Source organism: Manacus vitellinus, unplaced genomic scaffold, assembly GCF_001715985.3.
Source record: "Manacus vitellinus isolate BGI_N305 unplaced genomic scaffold, ASM171598v3 scaffold_17_pilon, whole genome shotgun sequence".
NCBI lineage: Eukaryota > Metazoa > Chordata > Aves > Passeriformes > Pipridae > Manacus > Manacus vitellinus.
The window spans coordinates 12,434,111-12,451,688 of NW_021939256.1; the positions used below are offsets into that span (position 1 = coordinate 12,434,111).

General features: G+C 35.2%; 1 protein-coding gene across 1 annotated transcript in view; it reads right to left on the minus strand.

The window, feature by feature from the left end:
* Nucleotides 1-17,578, minus strand: part of ABCA13 (ATP binding cassette subfamily A member 13) — a 165,809-nt gene that overhangs the window by 65,513 nt on the left and 82,718 nt on the right. The window contains exons 37-41 of the mRNA XM_018069995.3: nucleotides 5,813-6,059; nucleotides 4,814-4,903; nucleotides 4,124-4,196; nucleotides 2,466-2,584; nucleotides 1,421-1,508 (exon numbers count right to left, since the gene is read on the minus strand). Of these exons, the coding sequence (XP_017925484.2) occupies nucleotides 1,421-1,508; nucleotides 2,466-2,584; nucleotides 4,124-4,196; nucleotides 4,814-4,903; nucleotides 5,813-6,059 (617 nt within the window). The remainder of the gene's footprint in view (nucleotides 1-1,420; nucleotides 1,509-2,465; nucleotides 2,585-4,123; nucleotides 4,197-4,813; nucleotides 4,904-5,812; nucleotides 6,060-17,578) is intronic.

Consider the following 17,578-nt stretch of genomic DNA (forward strand, 5'->3'; position numbering starts at 1 on the left):
CTAAGAGTGCAACTATAATTTATCCCTGTCCTGATGGCAGGTGGAGTTCTATGCCAAATACATTAAAAAAAAAAAAAAAAAGGACCCTGACAAGAACCATAGGGCAAGTATGTCAAAACAAGTGTCTAAAATGATTAAAGATACATAGGGAAAAAACAGCAGTCAGAAAAACACAATTTACCAACAACCTGTAAAACTTCATATTTTTAATGAAGGATTGATGGAACTGGACTTCAAAGCTATAAGAAATATGGGGTAGAAGAGAGATTACACATGATCAAAATGAAAATATATATATATATGTTAGGGTATGTATGTAAAACGGGGAGATTTTTAACAAAATTACATGGTAAATATATTGGAAACAGGCAGTGATTTTGCAAAACTAAATGTAAAATGATATTGGATTGGAAAATATCTGTATGTTGTTTCAACTCTTTGTCCCAAAATGGATTTTGGGATAGAGGTTATTTACACAGTACTATTTTTTTTTTCATAAGAGCATATACAATCTATATTCCCATAAAACATATTAAGGGCAGAAGAATCTTTCTTTCATATTCTAATCTGGAACCTGGAAAGTCCACAGCTTCCTCTTAACAAATATTGTTTGCCTTGAATAAAAAAGTAGAAACCCCTCACCTATACGCATCAATATTCCTCCAAGACTGCTGTTCCTCTACTCTTAATGCATCTGCATTTGAGCGGATCTCAAAAGTCAGAAAAGAAGGATTACTCTAAGGACAATTGAAATAAAGAGTTTTTTCTTGAGCCTTTTGGCATGCAGTGTAGAGCTACAGTATCTCCATACTGTGAAAGCTTGGGATGACACCTGGAGGCTAACAGGCACTTATCAATGCAGGAGATTCTATTTTCCTTGGAATGCTTTAGAAAGGTTCTTTTGAGAAAAGGGTAGCATATTTGTTATGCAGAAGTAGCTACTCCTAGAAGACATCTTTACTCTCAGGAGGAGAGAGAAATGTAGTAAAGTATTCCTTGCAGGCATGGAAAAAGCATCAATAACAACTCATTTTTATGATGTTCAATGTACTTTAGTCAATGATGATATTAGCTTTTTATAGAAAACAAATAAAAAGAAAAATCTGGGCTGACTACCTAAAAAAAGTTTTAAAGGTGAGCTAAGTTAGACTCTGAAATGAGTTCACTGGAAAAACAAACAAACAAACAACAAAAGCTTGATCAATTGACTCATTTAAAAGTGTTTCTCAGAACACAGGAGAATACTTCAAGAATTATGAACAGAGAAGTCGGTTGTCATAGACAGAGTGACTTTCTCCCAGTTTTTAAGTGCAAGGATTGTATGTAATGATTTATTATTTGTTAAGTGTTGTGAAGTCTGGAGCCTGAATAAGTAAGCAATACATACATACAGATGTGCACATATACATGCAAACCTTACCTTAGCCAGAGGCTGAGATTTGGTTTTATTCAGTTTCGTATCTTGAAGTTCAAGTGCTTTCCTCCCTCCAAAAGACCAACCACCATATCTAGTAGTAGAAAATAAAGTAACAAAAAGTTACCTGCGTTAAGCTTCACAGTCTTTTCTTGCAAGGGTAAAGTGGGAATAACTACATTAGTGCTTTATTTTCCAACTGAAAATAAAACTTCACCCCTCACAAACCCCTTCCCCGTTAAAAAGGAGGGGGTCAATATACTCTTGAACATTATTGTCTCATTTCCAACAAAGGGGTTTCCTTGGATAAGAATTCGTGCTTTCTGAAAGCTGAATTCCCTGAGCAACAGAAGGGATCGTGAGTAAGGGAGGTACTACTGACTTCCAGAAGCATCTTATTCAGCTTGATTTCTTCCTATTTCATTCATATTCTAGCTCAGATCTTTCCTCCTAAGAGGTTTAACTCTATATCAAATCAGATGCACTCTTTTTTAGTGCATAAAGTGGCTAACACGTTCTTCTCCTTGATAAAATCATACATGGTCTAGTATTTGCGCTTACATCATAGGCAGTGGTTGAGCTGTAAAGACACATAAGTAAACTTCAAAATACAGTAGATAACCTGTGGCTGCTGTCACAGAATATGAAGTATTGCCAGGGGCATACCAGTCGTTTTTACTTCAAAGAAGATATTAAATGGAGCATATCCACCTCTATTTGATTGAGTCTCTGAGGAATGGAAATTATATCGTTCACCTGATTTAGATATGCATCTCTGAGATGTTGAAATAAGTCTGTTATGTGGCAAGAAAAGCCAGAGTATGCCTAGAGGCCATCACCATGCAACTGCTGCAGGAAGTTCTGAGAATTGACCATGGAGGGAGTTTCATCGTACCTTGAAAGGTAGCTTGACTCTATGCCTTGATAACAACCAACAGATAAAGGCAACTACCCCTTGTATTCTCAGTGATATAGGTCTGTGCTTTGAATCAGGAAGGACTGTGAGTTTTATACACAAAGGATAAGCAAAGGCTAGATATTTTAAGGTTACCTTGTTTTGTTGGAAGGCCTCACTAAATACTCCTCCACAAGGAACCCTGAAAGATTATATAAAATATGTCCTTTCTTGCTCTTTACATAAGGAGCAGAGGTATTGAAACTTGGGCACATCTGAAAAACAGTATACATAAAATAAGTAAAGCACTCTTAAAAATCAGTGGCACTACATTTGGTCGTAATTTTTGATTTTTGTGTAGATTTTACAGAATTTCTTTTCAACTGTATTTGCCTTTCTCAGTGTTGACAACTTTTCAATAAATTATGTATAGTTTTATGTTTATAAGGCATCTCAAATGACTGTGTCGCCTGTATGTTAGATCTACCTTTGATTTCTCTTACAACCCTCTCAGTCAGTTTTGTTTTGAAAACATCAAAACTTGTATGTGTTTAGAAAGGTTTACAGCAATGGAAAAGGCAAGACTGCTACGTATTTGTTGTGCCTGAGAAGAAACATAAAAAAGGCACCAGGTAAGTATGAGATGAAAGTAAAATTATAATTAGTGTTATATGTTTCTAAAAATTTCATTGATGGACTGCAGAAAAGAATAAAGGAAGATGTCTTCTAATGATTCGGTGGGATACTCTCAAAACCAAAGAAAAGGAGACAGATAATATGATCAGTTATCTTGGAAGCCTTATAAAGTGTATTATGTATATCAACCAAAAGTTTTTAATGCTTATTTGACATCTCAACCCTACAGAAATTAAAAATTCACTCTCAGAGATTGTTCTTCCATAGATCCTAGATACAGGTCACTCTCAAGTGACTTCTCTCCTTGGAGCTTTCATGGTTAATAGGTCTCTCCCTATGTGAGTTCCCATTCTTATTTTATTCAATCCTCTTGTTTGTTAACTATACATCTCATTAGTATTAGAGGCAAAGTTATTCCTTGTCCAGAAAAGCAAAAAATTAGTTCCCTTCTTCCACTTTTCTCAAAACTCTATTGCTATAGTTCATACACAACTCTTACTCTAAATAGTTATGTCTTTATGAGAGAAAGAAGTTATTTGATAGGATGGTCCCATTCAGAGAAATACATTTGTCACCTCAGACACAGCTTCATTACTCAACTCAGAACAAGGCAGGAGGAAAACTCACCAATCAAGAAGGTAAGAAATTAATTATATTTTTTTAAAAATCCTTTCTTTTCTTGAAGGCTGTTTTATTTTCAAATACAAAATCCAATACAAAACTAAATTCTAAATATTAATCTCATTCATGTATAAATTGTCTGGTGCATTCAAGCAGATAGGATCACCCTTATTTCCCTTGGGAAGTACGTAGTCTTCCTTATATTATGGAAGTGTTATGTTTTAACCTTGTTTTACGAGTTTTTGGTTTTTTGCAATGTCTTATAACGTACTTAAAGTGAAGTTGCATCTTCCGAAAATAGTTCAGCCATCTCTGATCCTGTTTTTTCAGATACATATATATAAACAAGAAAATTGTGTGAGCTCTTTCCCTGAAGGCTTCAGAACATGTAGCTCAAACATTAGATGAAATAGAGGGAAATCTCCTATCATAACAAAGCAGGGCTCTGAGGCTTTATTGCTTCGTTCCTTTCTCTAGCCCTTCTCAGCAGCCAAGGATTAGAAATAATATCCACTTACATATTTTTTACATGCATAAGTAAATATAAAATGACCTACCTCCTGTCCAGCTACACATCCACATGAGTCCTGGGGTGGCATATTTTCCATCTGCCAACATGAATTATTTTTTCTAATGCAAATAAATATAAAAAAAGAACAACCATTAAATGAAAGGAATAGATTACTTAACAGAAGAAACCCACAGAGTAATGAGCAGATCTGGCATCCTGAAAACCTTCTTAGTATTTTATCACAGTGGTAGCTGTATCTAAGTGATGTAAATTGTACTCATTTGTATCAAAGTGGATTTACTAAAAATATTTCATTTGTTTCAAAGTGGATTCACTTAAAATATTATTTAAGCATTAAATGAGCTGCATGCCTTGTATTTGTAGCAATAACTAAAGCATGGTCAACACTGCATTCCTAAATTTGGAAATCTAGAATACTCCCTAAAAGATATTCTCCTTATTGTCTAATCTTCCTTCTTATGGACACTAGACTTGATCAAAATCCTCCTGAAATTAATCAGAAAGCTGTCACTGACTTTTAAGCTATTGGGATCAGACCTTTAGCAATGAAACCTACTTGTACTCTGTACCTGGATACTGGTTACTTCATCAGAACAGATTTGTCATTAACCCCATGCTGCCAAGAACAGTTTAAGGTAATCCACATTGCACAGAAAAAAAATATTGAATTTACAATATTTACAATTAAGGAAGTAGTTACATTATTCACAATTACCGTTGTTGTGAATGCATGCACGTGTGGTTCCAATCAGAGAAATAACCCAGTAGAACTTGAGAAAGGTTTTCTAAGTTATCATCTTCAGTGCTGTTCAAAGTGGGCCGTGGGGGTAAGGAATAGAGGAGAAGGGAAAAAAAAAAGAAAAAGAAAAAAAGGCATGTCAATACGTCTAACTCTATTATAAAATCCATGCATAGGAAACATACCAGAATTATATAATTTCAAAACAGTGTATGTGAACGTGTAAAGAAAATCCAATAACAATTATGGTTAAACAAATAAGGTCTCCCCATGACTATCTTTCTCTTTATAAACATGCATTCCTAACAGCTAGCATGGTTTAAGTGCTTTTATGTTTCATTCATTTGTTTAAATGCAAACGGTATCATGTTATGTTTATCTGTATATTTGCCCAGTAGAAAAAGTGATATGCACTCAATATAGATTAGTTCAGAGCTGAGCTATAGATACTATATCTTAAAAATAAATAAATAAATAAATAATCTAGTTGGTTTCAAAGCTGAACATATAGAAACTAGGTTGAGAAAGAAGGGCATCAGGCTTTGCTAATACTGTGTGATATTTTCAAACCTAAGAATTACTTTGAGAAAATAGCTTTAGACCTAAGCAACTAGTTATAATGAAGCATGCAAAGGCTTGTTCAAATACACATGTGCATTTACATATAAATGGTCATGGCTGGTATTGATTTGAGTTCAAACTTGTCCAAAGTCTTTGCCCTTTCCTACAGAAAATCCTTTGCACAAAGGTTTTCTAATTATATCTTTCTATTGTAATAAACTATAGCAGTGTAAGTCATGGCTAGGCTTCACGAACGAAGATTTAGGAGAAGTGTAAGTAAACACCTGAAAGAAACCCACACAACTATTGTAACAAGTAACCTATCATTCTTTCTAGAATACAAATAGTCTTTAAAATATGAGAACTCGAGGTCACAGAACCCTGGACACTGAAGGTGACAGATAAGCCCCTTACCTAAAGAAGGATTCTGCATTGTCATAAAGGTTTGGTGTCATCTTGAGAGAAGGATAATCAATAGCCAGTGGCTTCACACTAAACAAGGCCATTGCCAGTGCAACAAAGAGGACAGGCAGCAGCACATTTGAGAGGCTTCCTCTCCAGTCACGCCTAATGTGGTGAAACCTCTTCATCAGAAGAGCAACACTCTGTGGGAGAACAAGATGGGCTCCACACACACTTGCAGCCCTTGTAAGTGAGATATCTGAGACAAAAAAAGAAGAAAAAGCAATAAAGTAACCTTTTGACAAACAAGGAAAATCAAATTAAACTTTCCTGTTCTACATTTTCAAATATAGAACACAACAGTCTTTTTGATAGAATAAAACAAAATTACATAAACCAACAATGTTATCCTGGAATGAATACTATAGCCCCATCACCCCCCACCCCCAAGTATAACTAATTAACTCATTAACTATTCCTATAAGGGAAAACAGATATTCAGTGAACACATCTCTATAGCTCCTTGTACTCAGCTAAAAGCCGACTGAACACCTATTTTCCCTAGGACCTATGGTCCTTGCACTGGCACAACCATTCCTTGTGCATTGCCACCTTTGCTCCCAGACAAATTACTCTGACAAACATGGCCTGTATTAGCTCTAAGGTCTTGATACACCCTGATCTGAATCAGTAGCAACTTTTCCACAGAAATTTCAGTAGTCATCTTCAGAGTATGTAACGGAGTACAACAGATGACCGTGTATTCTCAAAAAAGCATTTTATTTCTTTGGTCATATTGGACTGATAAAATTTTCTTGTTAGAAAATGCAGTTTTCACAATTCCAGCTCATGGGCTGTCCTTCACGTTCTCATGGGAGTGTGTTCACAGCTTATTACAATCTCACCAGTCAATCATTTTCCTGATAGACACTCCCTTAATTTCATTTTATCATTCTTTGTTAGACAATCGTGAATCGCACCAATCAGTTTGCCTCCATTTTAGTCCCTAAAGCCTTCTAGATATGTGCAGGCTATTACCAAATACTCTTGCTTATGGCCTTGTCCGACTGAATGTCCTTCAGCTTCTTTCCTTTCTCACAGCATAACAGTGTCTGGTAGATTTACTAGCACAAGTATCTGCACAGTAGCAAGACTGAATAGCCTCTTTATCATAGTGTTCAAAGTCATGCTATATTTTACGAGCCGTTGTGATTTGCCTCTTACTACCTTCCCTTCTATATGTATTGAGACCACTCTAACCAGCATTGCCATGTTCCATGTTGGAACAACCACTCTCAAGTAACCTCAAATTAATTCTCCTTCCCTTAGCACACTTTTTTTGCCAATTTACTTGAATTTTAATCCCAGACCCTTTATATTGTTTTAACAGAGAAGTTTTAGCCCAACAGGGGCAAACAGGATAAAATATTAATCAGAAAGAAACCTGAATTTCTAACCATGGACATTGATCAAAACTGCTAAAACTCTGTATTCATTTCTCCAGGTAAATACAGGTTAATCATCCTCAGTCTCTGGGAAGGTTACAGCTCAAATTCTCCAGAAAATAACATCCAGGATATGAAAAATAAAAAATATCTGGGAATAAGCATGCTAAGTTTGAACTGTGTCACCTGAGAGCTCAGTATGAATACCAGAATGGTTCAAGTGAATGAAGTAAGAGCAGTATTTATTCTTTTAATTCTGCAACTGAATTATGTTTCCTTTTTTTTCCCCCAGAAAATCCCATAGAACAGAAACTCTCTTTAAGCAGTTCTAACCATGGCCATATCTTGCTAATTTGACAACTAACACAAATGGGATTTAAGATTTTGAATCTCTGTGGAGAGAAAAAGCAGCTACAGAATTCAAATTCTGGTTCAACATTCAAGTGCCATAATCAAGAAGGGTTACATTTTAGGCTTGGAACTTGTTTGTTCTGTACATTGGACTAGTAGGAGGAGACACTCTTATTAAAAGAAGTATTTTTTTGAAGCAAACTTCTTATGAATGTAGTAAGTTCTTCACATTAGTATGGTAAGATTCCACACAGTTGTCAAAAGAGAGAAATTGAGACAACTTGGAGGCAAAACGATTTTCAAGATATGAGAGCTTTTAGAATAAAACACATCCAGTAAGTGTTTCCAACTAAGCATCTCTGAAATTGTAAAGTATACCATATCTTATTTATCAAAGTAGCAAAATGCCGGAAAAGAAGCACAGAATGAGATACTTTCTGTAGTCCCAGACCTATTCATAGAACATGAGCATGAAATGTAAAGGAAAGATGCTTCCAAATATTTGACCCCTTGAATCTCTGAAAGATAACTATGACAGCTACTTTCTGGGGGCAGAAAGGGAAATCAGAACTACCATTCATTCTTTTTTCTTGAAAAACAGAGGAGAGAGAAATTATAACAAATTAATTCAGATTGCAATCTGAAGGGAAACTGTCATCATGAATATAAATAATTGCCCATTTTGTCCAGTATCCTGACTTTTACTCAATATTCATAATGCAAACAAGCCAAGACACGTCCCAATATGTTGCAGTAAACTATTACAGTGGAAGTATATGTTTGTTTCAGGCCCTTCTTTTTTTAAAAGTGATTTGTCTTTTCTAAAACCTCATATGTTTGTTGTTTAAAAATCTGATTGAGAAAGGTGACAAATGTCTTCCTGAATTATCTTAAATTTCCATCTTTGTGACCTTGAATTCTGTCATATCTTTCTGTTTCAGGTAAAAACCAAAAGTCTTGTTTATCTGTTTTGAATTTATTCTATTTGATGACACTGGATGGGCTCTTAAATCTTGCTTTAGGAGACAGGTTATAGAAGTTTCCAATCCATCTTCTGCATAAATAATCTCAACCTTTCAGTCTCCTCTTATAAAAATCTTTACAGTTCTAATCAACCTCACCACTTGTCTCAAGTCCTCTTATATTACTACTGTATCAGTCTCAAGATATATTGCATTCAATACTGTTGTCTATCCGATGTGGAAACTCTACTGATTTGATAGCATTATGCATTCTTGTACTGACCCGCTCGTTTTCTTTATGCATTGCACCATTTTTCCCTGACTGCAGCCACACTGTGAAAAGTAGCACTGGATTTTTCATAATTGACTCAATATGGTTTTTAACATTCCCAAGATATTAAATCACTCTTTCAACTAGAACCTACAGAATTAATTTTTGCTTCATAAAGCTTGTAAGTATTTCACCACCTACATTTGGTGTGTATGTCAGGATGCATAAAACCAGCATACATTTATTGGAAAACAGTTTCTGATTATCACTGATAATCATAAAGGTGAAAAGTCAAGACCAGCTGACCTCTCTGTTATGAAGTCAATTTTTATGCAGAAAGCTTATGAAAATATACTCATTAATAATTTAGATCATAGAATTAAAAATCTGACCCAACTTTTAGAAGCTGTCTTGCTTGACTTACGATTGCAATTATCCACTAGAAGTGCAATTATGTTCACAATTAAGTTGTACTTCCTAACTCATCCAGACTCTCTTTTGTATTATGGAAGAGATTTTTGCTGTTTTCTGATTCATATAGGTTAATATCAGGTACAGGGAAACAGAACAAGTCCTAAAATCTAGAAACCGAGATTTTAAAAATCCTTACGTATAGACTGCTCTAGAATTAGGAGCAGAAGCAGTTATTGTAAAAGTCTCTAACTAGGTATTAGATGGTCCTGTTCTCCAGCTTTTTGCACTTCTAGAAAGCAATGTAATTAGAATCTTTTTTTCATGGTGCATTAGGAAAAATGGGCTATGCAATGGTCATGTTAGTAGCTGGGAGTAAACATTTTCAATTCTACTTCTGTCATTTTGGCATTTAGACATGTCATGTAGAGGAAGTCTAAATTTTGGGAAGGTAATTCTGGAACTGAAATACCCTGGTGAAACAGCTGAGCTAGCTCACATGAAACTGGCTACATTAAGATGCAATACATATTTATTAGCTTTCCAGAAGTTTTGCACCAACAAGTAGTTCTAAGATGAGGTAGTGATCTGACATCTTTCTGCACTTCAGCATATGCTATACTGACATAGAGTCAGTGCTAACCTATCAATTTGTGCACAACATTCCATTAGAAGGTATAAAAATGTCCTTCCTCTTCTTATACATTTGTCTACTCTTTATAAAAATTACCATAATATTGATTTTGTTTACAGGAGGATTTTGTATAGTTTACTAGGTGAACTTGATCAGAGTCCATATTTGAATCTACTTTTTCTACAGTCATTCAACATCAGAGTATGCTGCTGCAAAGATCTACAAAATAGAACAGATTTTTAGTGTAAGAAAAATTCTAAATCAAGGTCTTTACTTTCTTTCCAGGCATAACGTAGCCTCGTTCACATTATGAATATCATCCTTTAATTCAAGAACTTGCATTTTCTCAGAATTAGAACATACTATAGGTATGAACAATAGAAAAATAGATGAGCACCACTGAATGCAAGGCAAATGTTTCTTAAAAATGATATAAACTTGATTAAAACTAAAAGAATTAGAATCTAATTTTCCTTTCCTCTACATGTTCACAGATATTCACAACTACTTACAGCAGACATTATAATTCTATTAATGAAGTATGAATTTAGGTATCTGAAATGTCCAAATAAGACATAAAGAAAGTAAGCCAGACTCTTGAATTCACATATAGATAGTACTGAAGCATATACAGATTTTCCTGACTGTTTTACCTGTCTACTTAATGCAAGAATACTCAGTCTCATATCAGTGCAAAAAGCCATTAAGCTTTGTCATCACTTATATCAAAATAACAAAATATTCTAAAAATATAAATGCCACATCATGCAACGCCACCTCATGAGTGGTAGTAAATAAGAATTTTAGAACAATGTGCACCACAGTCAAATTTTAAGTGTAAATTTGGGGAAGCAAGAAAGTCCAAATGGCATTTAGCAAGTAAATAAAATAGTTAGAAAGACAGTGAACCAAGACTTCTGCTTTTAATTTATGGACCTGTTTTATAACCTTACCTTCCCTAACCTATTTGTCTGTTTTATCTACTCATTGCATTCGGCCTTAAAACTAGACTGCAAGCTGTCAAAGGTAGTGAGGATTTGGGTTTTTTATCCTTACTATTAGTCTGTAGGGTGCCTGGAACAACAGGGCTCAACTTTAGATTGGGTTTCCAAGGTACTGTGGCTAGTATAATAAACTATAATAGCTACTGCAGCGATTAGGAAAAAACAACCTTGCTGTTGCTGAAGTGTTAGCTGATGTCAAAACACCCCTTGTTGTTTTTACTAGTATGGAAGTGGGTAGGCATGTAGCCATAACAGAAACTTGACTGAGCATATATTTATTTCAGAATGTAACATTTCTAGGTTATAAAACCACTGTAATAACTTTCAATGAAGGAAATTAATTTTCTATTACAAAATAGTCTGTTTTCTTGCCTTCTTCAGTCATAAGCACACAAATAGTGCATGACCATAAAGAAATAGGAAAAAAATGGTGCTGCCTTCCAACCCATGACTCTACAGACACCATGGAGAACCAAATAGGGTTGTTACGCTGACACCCAAGCTGATCAGATGAATGGCCACCTAACCTAGTCTGGGTCTGATGGAAGAGGAGGATACATTGCTGAATGCACTGTCCCCATAATTCATAAATAGAGGGTTTCAAATATTTCTACAGCTGTGATGCATAAAACAATCTCTGTTGTTACATTTCCATGTTTTCTTCCACTTTGCCCTGATTTATATCTCATCTCTACATTTTAGTTGGGATTTTTGCCAACTTAAACTGAAAAAGAAGATGGAACTAAACACTAAGATTTGTGTGGTGAACTCTGCTATGGCCAGGGCACCTTCATCATTATGAGATGGGCATATTCTTTGGAAACAAACAAAAAAAAAGGCAAATATTCAACCAGGTGGACAGATTCGTATCATGCATTGGAAAGGAAAATTGCTGCAGCGTTGGGAACCCTAAGTTTTTGATTCTAAGCTTCTGCATTATTAACTTGCAGCATTTACAACTATGCTAATTTAATTTCCCAGGAGATAATTTTCCAAACAGATATCCTTTTATTGTAGTACTATCTCCCCTGCAGGGATGCACCTGCAATGAATTGCTACATATAGTAGGGGGCAAGTGAAGGAAGAATTGAAAAATAGTCACGAAATGGTGGCTACAAAATGGAAGCCTATTTGCATCTTCTGTCAGTATTCTTTAAAAGTATAAAAGTAGAGGAGAAGCACAGTCTATCAGAATTGCAAAAAAAAATCCCAGCTGATTTCGTATATATCTTTATGCTGATCTCAGACTTGGCCAAGAGAAAGAATACATTTGGGTATGCACAGGCAAACAACCATCATACATCTCCTGCACTAAAATAAACCCTCTCATTACAATAAGCAGCACACTTACTGAGGTTGGTTCCTTTTCTTTCTAGAAGTGTAAATCAATACTCAGAAAGTTGTTAGATTTCAAGCCACTGAATTCAACCTGTAGATTCAGGTTACAACATTTAAAGATTGAATCCAATGCAGACAATAGGGCTACAATCCACAGCGCTTTTCCTGTGTTTGGTGAAAAATGAGTGAAAGAGCGGGACAACAATAAAATCTAAATGTTCTCTCTATCACAGCCCATAACATTACATGTGAGACAATGCAAGGAAGCATTTTCAAACTAGACAGATTACATGTAGCAAGGGTCAAAAGAACTATAGATTCAAACCAGGTGTTCTCAAGTACTTCCCACTGGTAACTTGCTTCTTGGAAAGGGGACTTGTAAGTAGCAGCTGTCCAGTTTTGTACTGCAGATGACTTCTGTCATGCAGCTGCTCAGTTTGGAGTGAGTGGCCTTTGGAGACACTGTATACAGCACTCTGGAACAAGCCTCCTGGAATCACTCAGAGAAAACTCAGAGAGCAAATGGAGCAAACCCTTTCAGCAGGGCACAGATTTCACCCTGATAGACAAGGACATTCTGAGCCACTGTAATTTTTAGAATTTGTGCAAGTATTACCTTAACATGAACAAAGTACTTTGTCTAAAATATTGCAGTTTCCGTAATAAAGAATATTTTTAGACTAATAATAATCAAGAGTATTTTGACACTACCTCTACTGGAGTTATTCTATTAATAATAAAATCATATCAAAGTTTGTGCAGGGAAACAATTCAAAACTGAAAGTTCTGCAGGAGGTATGTTTTATTCAAACCTGCAACTATAGCAAGTAATTGAAAAATGCGTTTGATGAATAATCTCTTTCCTCAGGCATTCTGTATCTCATAAATAGTGGTATTAAACAGCTTCAAGGATCTTGATTAACAGAGCCAACTGCTTCATTTTTTCTAATGCTTCCAATGGATATGGTAACCTAAATAAACTGCAGAATAGATCAAGAGACAGATAGAAAGAGAAAAAAAATTATATGGCTAAAAATTCCCATCTATACAAAAGTCCAACAACACGTCTACTCATCATGAAGTCCCACTTGTATTTCAAATCAGGAATTAACCAGCAACAGCGTAATATACAAGTCTTATCAAGGTATCACCTTGTGACTGGCATAAGTTTGTTGTATGAAGGGCTGGCAAAAAGAAGTGCTGTCCTAAGTGCTGGTTGCTCAGTATACTGCCCTTCATACTGAGTCTACTTTGGATGTTGTCCCTGTAACTCCTACACCAGCTTTTTTGTTAGTTTTGAGAATAGAAAACTATGTAGTCCTGCAGAATGTTGCTAGTATTGAGAAAACGGATGTGTGAATATTGATCAAGTCTTTGTGGGATTTTGTAACACAAAAGAAATATTTTAGCGACAGAGCAGAGAGAACAATTTCACAAAAGGAGATACTTTTGAGTACTCACCAGACAGGTGAAAATCTGGATTCAAGCGGAAGCACCAGTCTCAAAGAGAGTCTTACTAGCACAACTAAGATGTGTAACACACCTTCTACATTCATATGGTATTTACTCATTAAATGAAGCAAGGTGTTAAGAAGGTTCCCTGAAGCCCCTTCCCTAAGCTATGTTCCATTTCAGAATGAAAAGTAAGTATCCTTACCCTTGATAAGCATTTCTTAAAAAAATTGTCATTTATATTACTTACAAAATTGAAGCTAAAGTATCTGTATCTGCTGGTGCAACAGCACTAATAAAGCAAAACTAGGTTATAAAGAGGTTTATGTGCATGTGTGTAAATACACACATGCTATTTACATCTGTAAAAATATGTAAACATACACAGACCCAGACACACCTCGAAAAAACCCTATAAAATAGGTACTCGACCTGTAAGCTAAAGCAAGGCAAGAGACCAGCAAAATTTACTTTGCATATAAAACCTAAAGACTAGCTATTAGCAACAAACATTTTCTAACATCCTATGTGTGACTCTGTATTAATTACCTAAAAGTGAATATTTTCTCCAGCACATGGGCCCCATATGTCGGGAGAGAAATAATTAATTTATCCAAAACATGAGGTGTAAATACTATCTTTGGAAAACTCCTACAGCTGAGCAGCAGAAAGAGCATAAACAAAAAAGAAGTTCACTGTATAAGCTAGGAAAAAAAGTATTATTACGGGTTCAGCAAAAGTCACATTAGTGTTATACCAGGCAACCCATTGCTGTTTAAATTTCAGTTGTTTTTCAGAGAATAGATGATCTCATAAACCATATACTGAATACAGATTTTTGAAGATGTTGCAAATGTGAAAAAAAAATTGAATACCTGCAAAATAATGCTTTCAGATCATTCTCAAAAGCAGTAAATGAACACAGGAATACTCTCTGCCAGATTTCATTCATCCTCTGAGGAAGAGTTCTTTTAAATTACTTAGGAATCATTATAACATGAAATGGCAGACAAACAGTCCTTTGGAATGGAGAACGAGACTTCTGGATATTTCATTAAAAGACAAGATTTTAAAAATACCATGAAAGGTCGTATAGGTTGTCAATATCTTTTTTCAGTCTACAGCTGTTGTAACTGCCTCAACAAAATACAAGAACTGAAAGAAAATAACAGGAAGTCCTGGAGTGCAAAGGAAACGTTGGAGAGGGAGAGACACACACGGAAGGGAGCACTAGCAAGTCTGAGGGAAAACAAACTCTGTATGAAGAAATATGCTGTCAAGAACAAATCAAAGAAGGGCTTATAGGCAAGACATAAGAGTTACTCAACTGAGATTATTTGATCACTTATTTTTCAAGATGTTGAGGGTGTTCACATTCTGACATTACCTTTGGATAAATAAAGCATTCCCAATGCACCTACATCTGTATTCTTTATCTCAGAAATATCTGAGCTCAGAAATATCTGAGCAAAGTGGTTGAGCTTCCAAGCTGTTTCATTTCTGAAGCAAGCACTATTAATAACTAACATAAAAACATTCTAGATTATGACAAAGGCAAGGAAGTAGATTGTTGGAAAAAAAGCAAGTTCAAAATATTCTCATATTCTCATACATCTACATTAGGTAGTAAGAGTTCAGAGACATTAATATCAAATAAAATTTTCTGCTTAGAAGACCTTTGAGATATGTAGAAATTCAATATATAGTCATCATCATCAGAAGTTCCATGCATACCAGTTGTGGTGACCCACAACTAAATAAAGTCTCTCTGAAGATTCTGTTTCTTCTAGGCAGGACAGAAGAGGCATCATGTCTACCATTATAAGATGGAAAAATGCATCTTTCCTCAGTCATTTTCAGTGGTCTAAAGCTTACTGACTATTTCTGGTTTCTAACTAATTGAAGCCTGAAGGTATATCTATAGCACAATGTACTGCTTCAAGTATATCTTCCACTCAAAACGAGATGTTTTAAGAACAAGCAAAACCACCGAATTACAGGAAAGGAACTACTAAGTCACAGAAAGTCACTTTTTGAAACCAGCTCAATTACAACAATAGAACACTTTCATGAGCAAAAAATATGACTTTCAAAATACAAAGTTCAGAAGAGAGTATTTTCTTGTTCTCTGGTGCTTTAGCCATTGCAGAAATCTAGGGCTTTTTCAATGTAGCCCCCCCTTTTGTCAGGTGCTTTACTGACTGTTTTCTTCTCTAGAGCTGAAGGTAAAAAGAGGTCTCTGTGAGGAAGGCAGGCAGGGTTCACTTCTTTCATGTGTCAGAAGTAAGGAGATAAATATGAGAACAAGGAGGTGGAGAACAGGACATGGATGAGCTTCTTGGCATTGTAGGAGTAGCACCCTTTACTAGAAAACAGTTGTATTTCCATTGTTTTTCTAACTGCCCTCTGATGTCTGAGTCTGTCTAACAGAGAGTCCAAGATGTCCATACTGTGGATGAAAAGTGGAAAAGGACCAAGGAGCAATCATGAAGAAAACAACTGATAGGGAAAATATTTGGATGAGAGAAGAAAGTAGTGGGTGAAAAGAGTGAAACACATTTGAAGAAAGTGGAAGAAACTGACCATTTATTTTCAGAAGGATAAAAGGAATTACACACTTACTAAGAAAACAAATTTATATAAACCTTAAACAAGTTAAATTGTCTCATTTTTGAGATCAGATATCTTTTTGTGACAACTAATAGGTAATATTATAAAGATGCTCTATGCTTGAAATAATCCTGAAAGACTGAAGAAAGCAAGATTTGAGGTTGAGGAAAATAAAGCTAAATTTTTGAAGGGGCAAAATTAGGTTTTCAATATATACTTGAATCATGAGATTTCCTTCAAGAAACTAATTAAAACATTAGTAAAAAAAACTGAAGGAAAATATAATGTATCCAAGATTTTTAGGTCAGCTATTTTGACACTTCTTTTTCAGGGTTTGGTGCTGAATTTATGTGGTAGTGTTATCTATACTACTAGACTACCAGAAGACTGAAATGTATGATGCATCTTCTCCTTATCAGGAGGTAGCAAAAGTTTGAAAATTTTAATATCAGTCTTCATGTCAGCAGCCATTTCTGAACAGAGACACTGATGCTTTATGTCCACAGTTTTCTTCTCAGAAATTGTTATACTTTGCAAGGTGGAGCATTGAAATAATTTTAGGTCTTTTTATGCAAATTTTACAGGGAATTGAAAGAAGGGGGTTCTGTTTAAAAACTGATGCTAAAATATAACTTCAAACACAGTATAACAAAAACTCTGACAACCCTTATTTTGCAGTTACTGGGAACTCAATTTGTTATACTAGATTAAAAAATACTCTGTAAGAATAGAAGAAACCACTTGACCACTTATCCACAGACATCAAATTCTACTCTGCTACCCATGTGCAGAAATCAACAACACACTTTACTGTAGCATATTTTCTGCAAAGGCCCCAGAAGACGCAACACACTTCCCTGGGTAGACTAACTCTAATTATTAATTAACCTCTAGGAGAAGTACCTGCCTTGAGATTCCAGTTATTTGTTTACTTACTTCTTCCTTTATCCCATTTATGACCTCTGCCTCTATAAAAGTTAGATCTATACCTTAACAGGCAGCATTCTACATGCATTAAAAAAAATTAGGCTTTTTAAACAAACCACTTCTCTATCTTCTTTTTGATAAACTATTCTAACTGAGCCCTGATGGTGTCTTTATAAGGACTTCTCTGCTCACTTTCCAAGTTCTCAGTTTCTCCTTAAAGACATTCAAACTTAAAAATGTGTCCAAAAATTGTAGAGAGTAATGTATCATTGGTCTCATCAATTTTGAACTGATAGTCAAAATGACCTCTTTGTGTCCTTTTGTACATTTAACTCAAATATAAATCATTTTAGCTGTCTTAAAATGCTTCTCC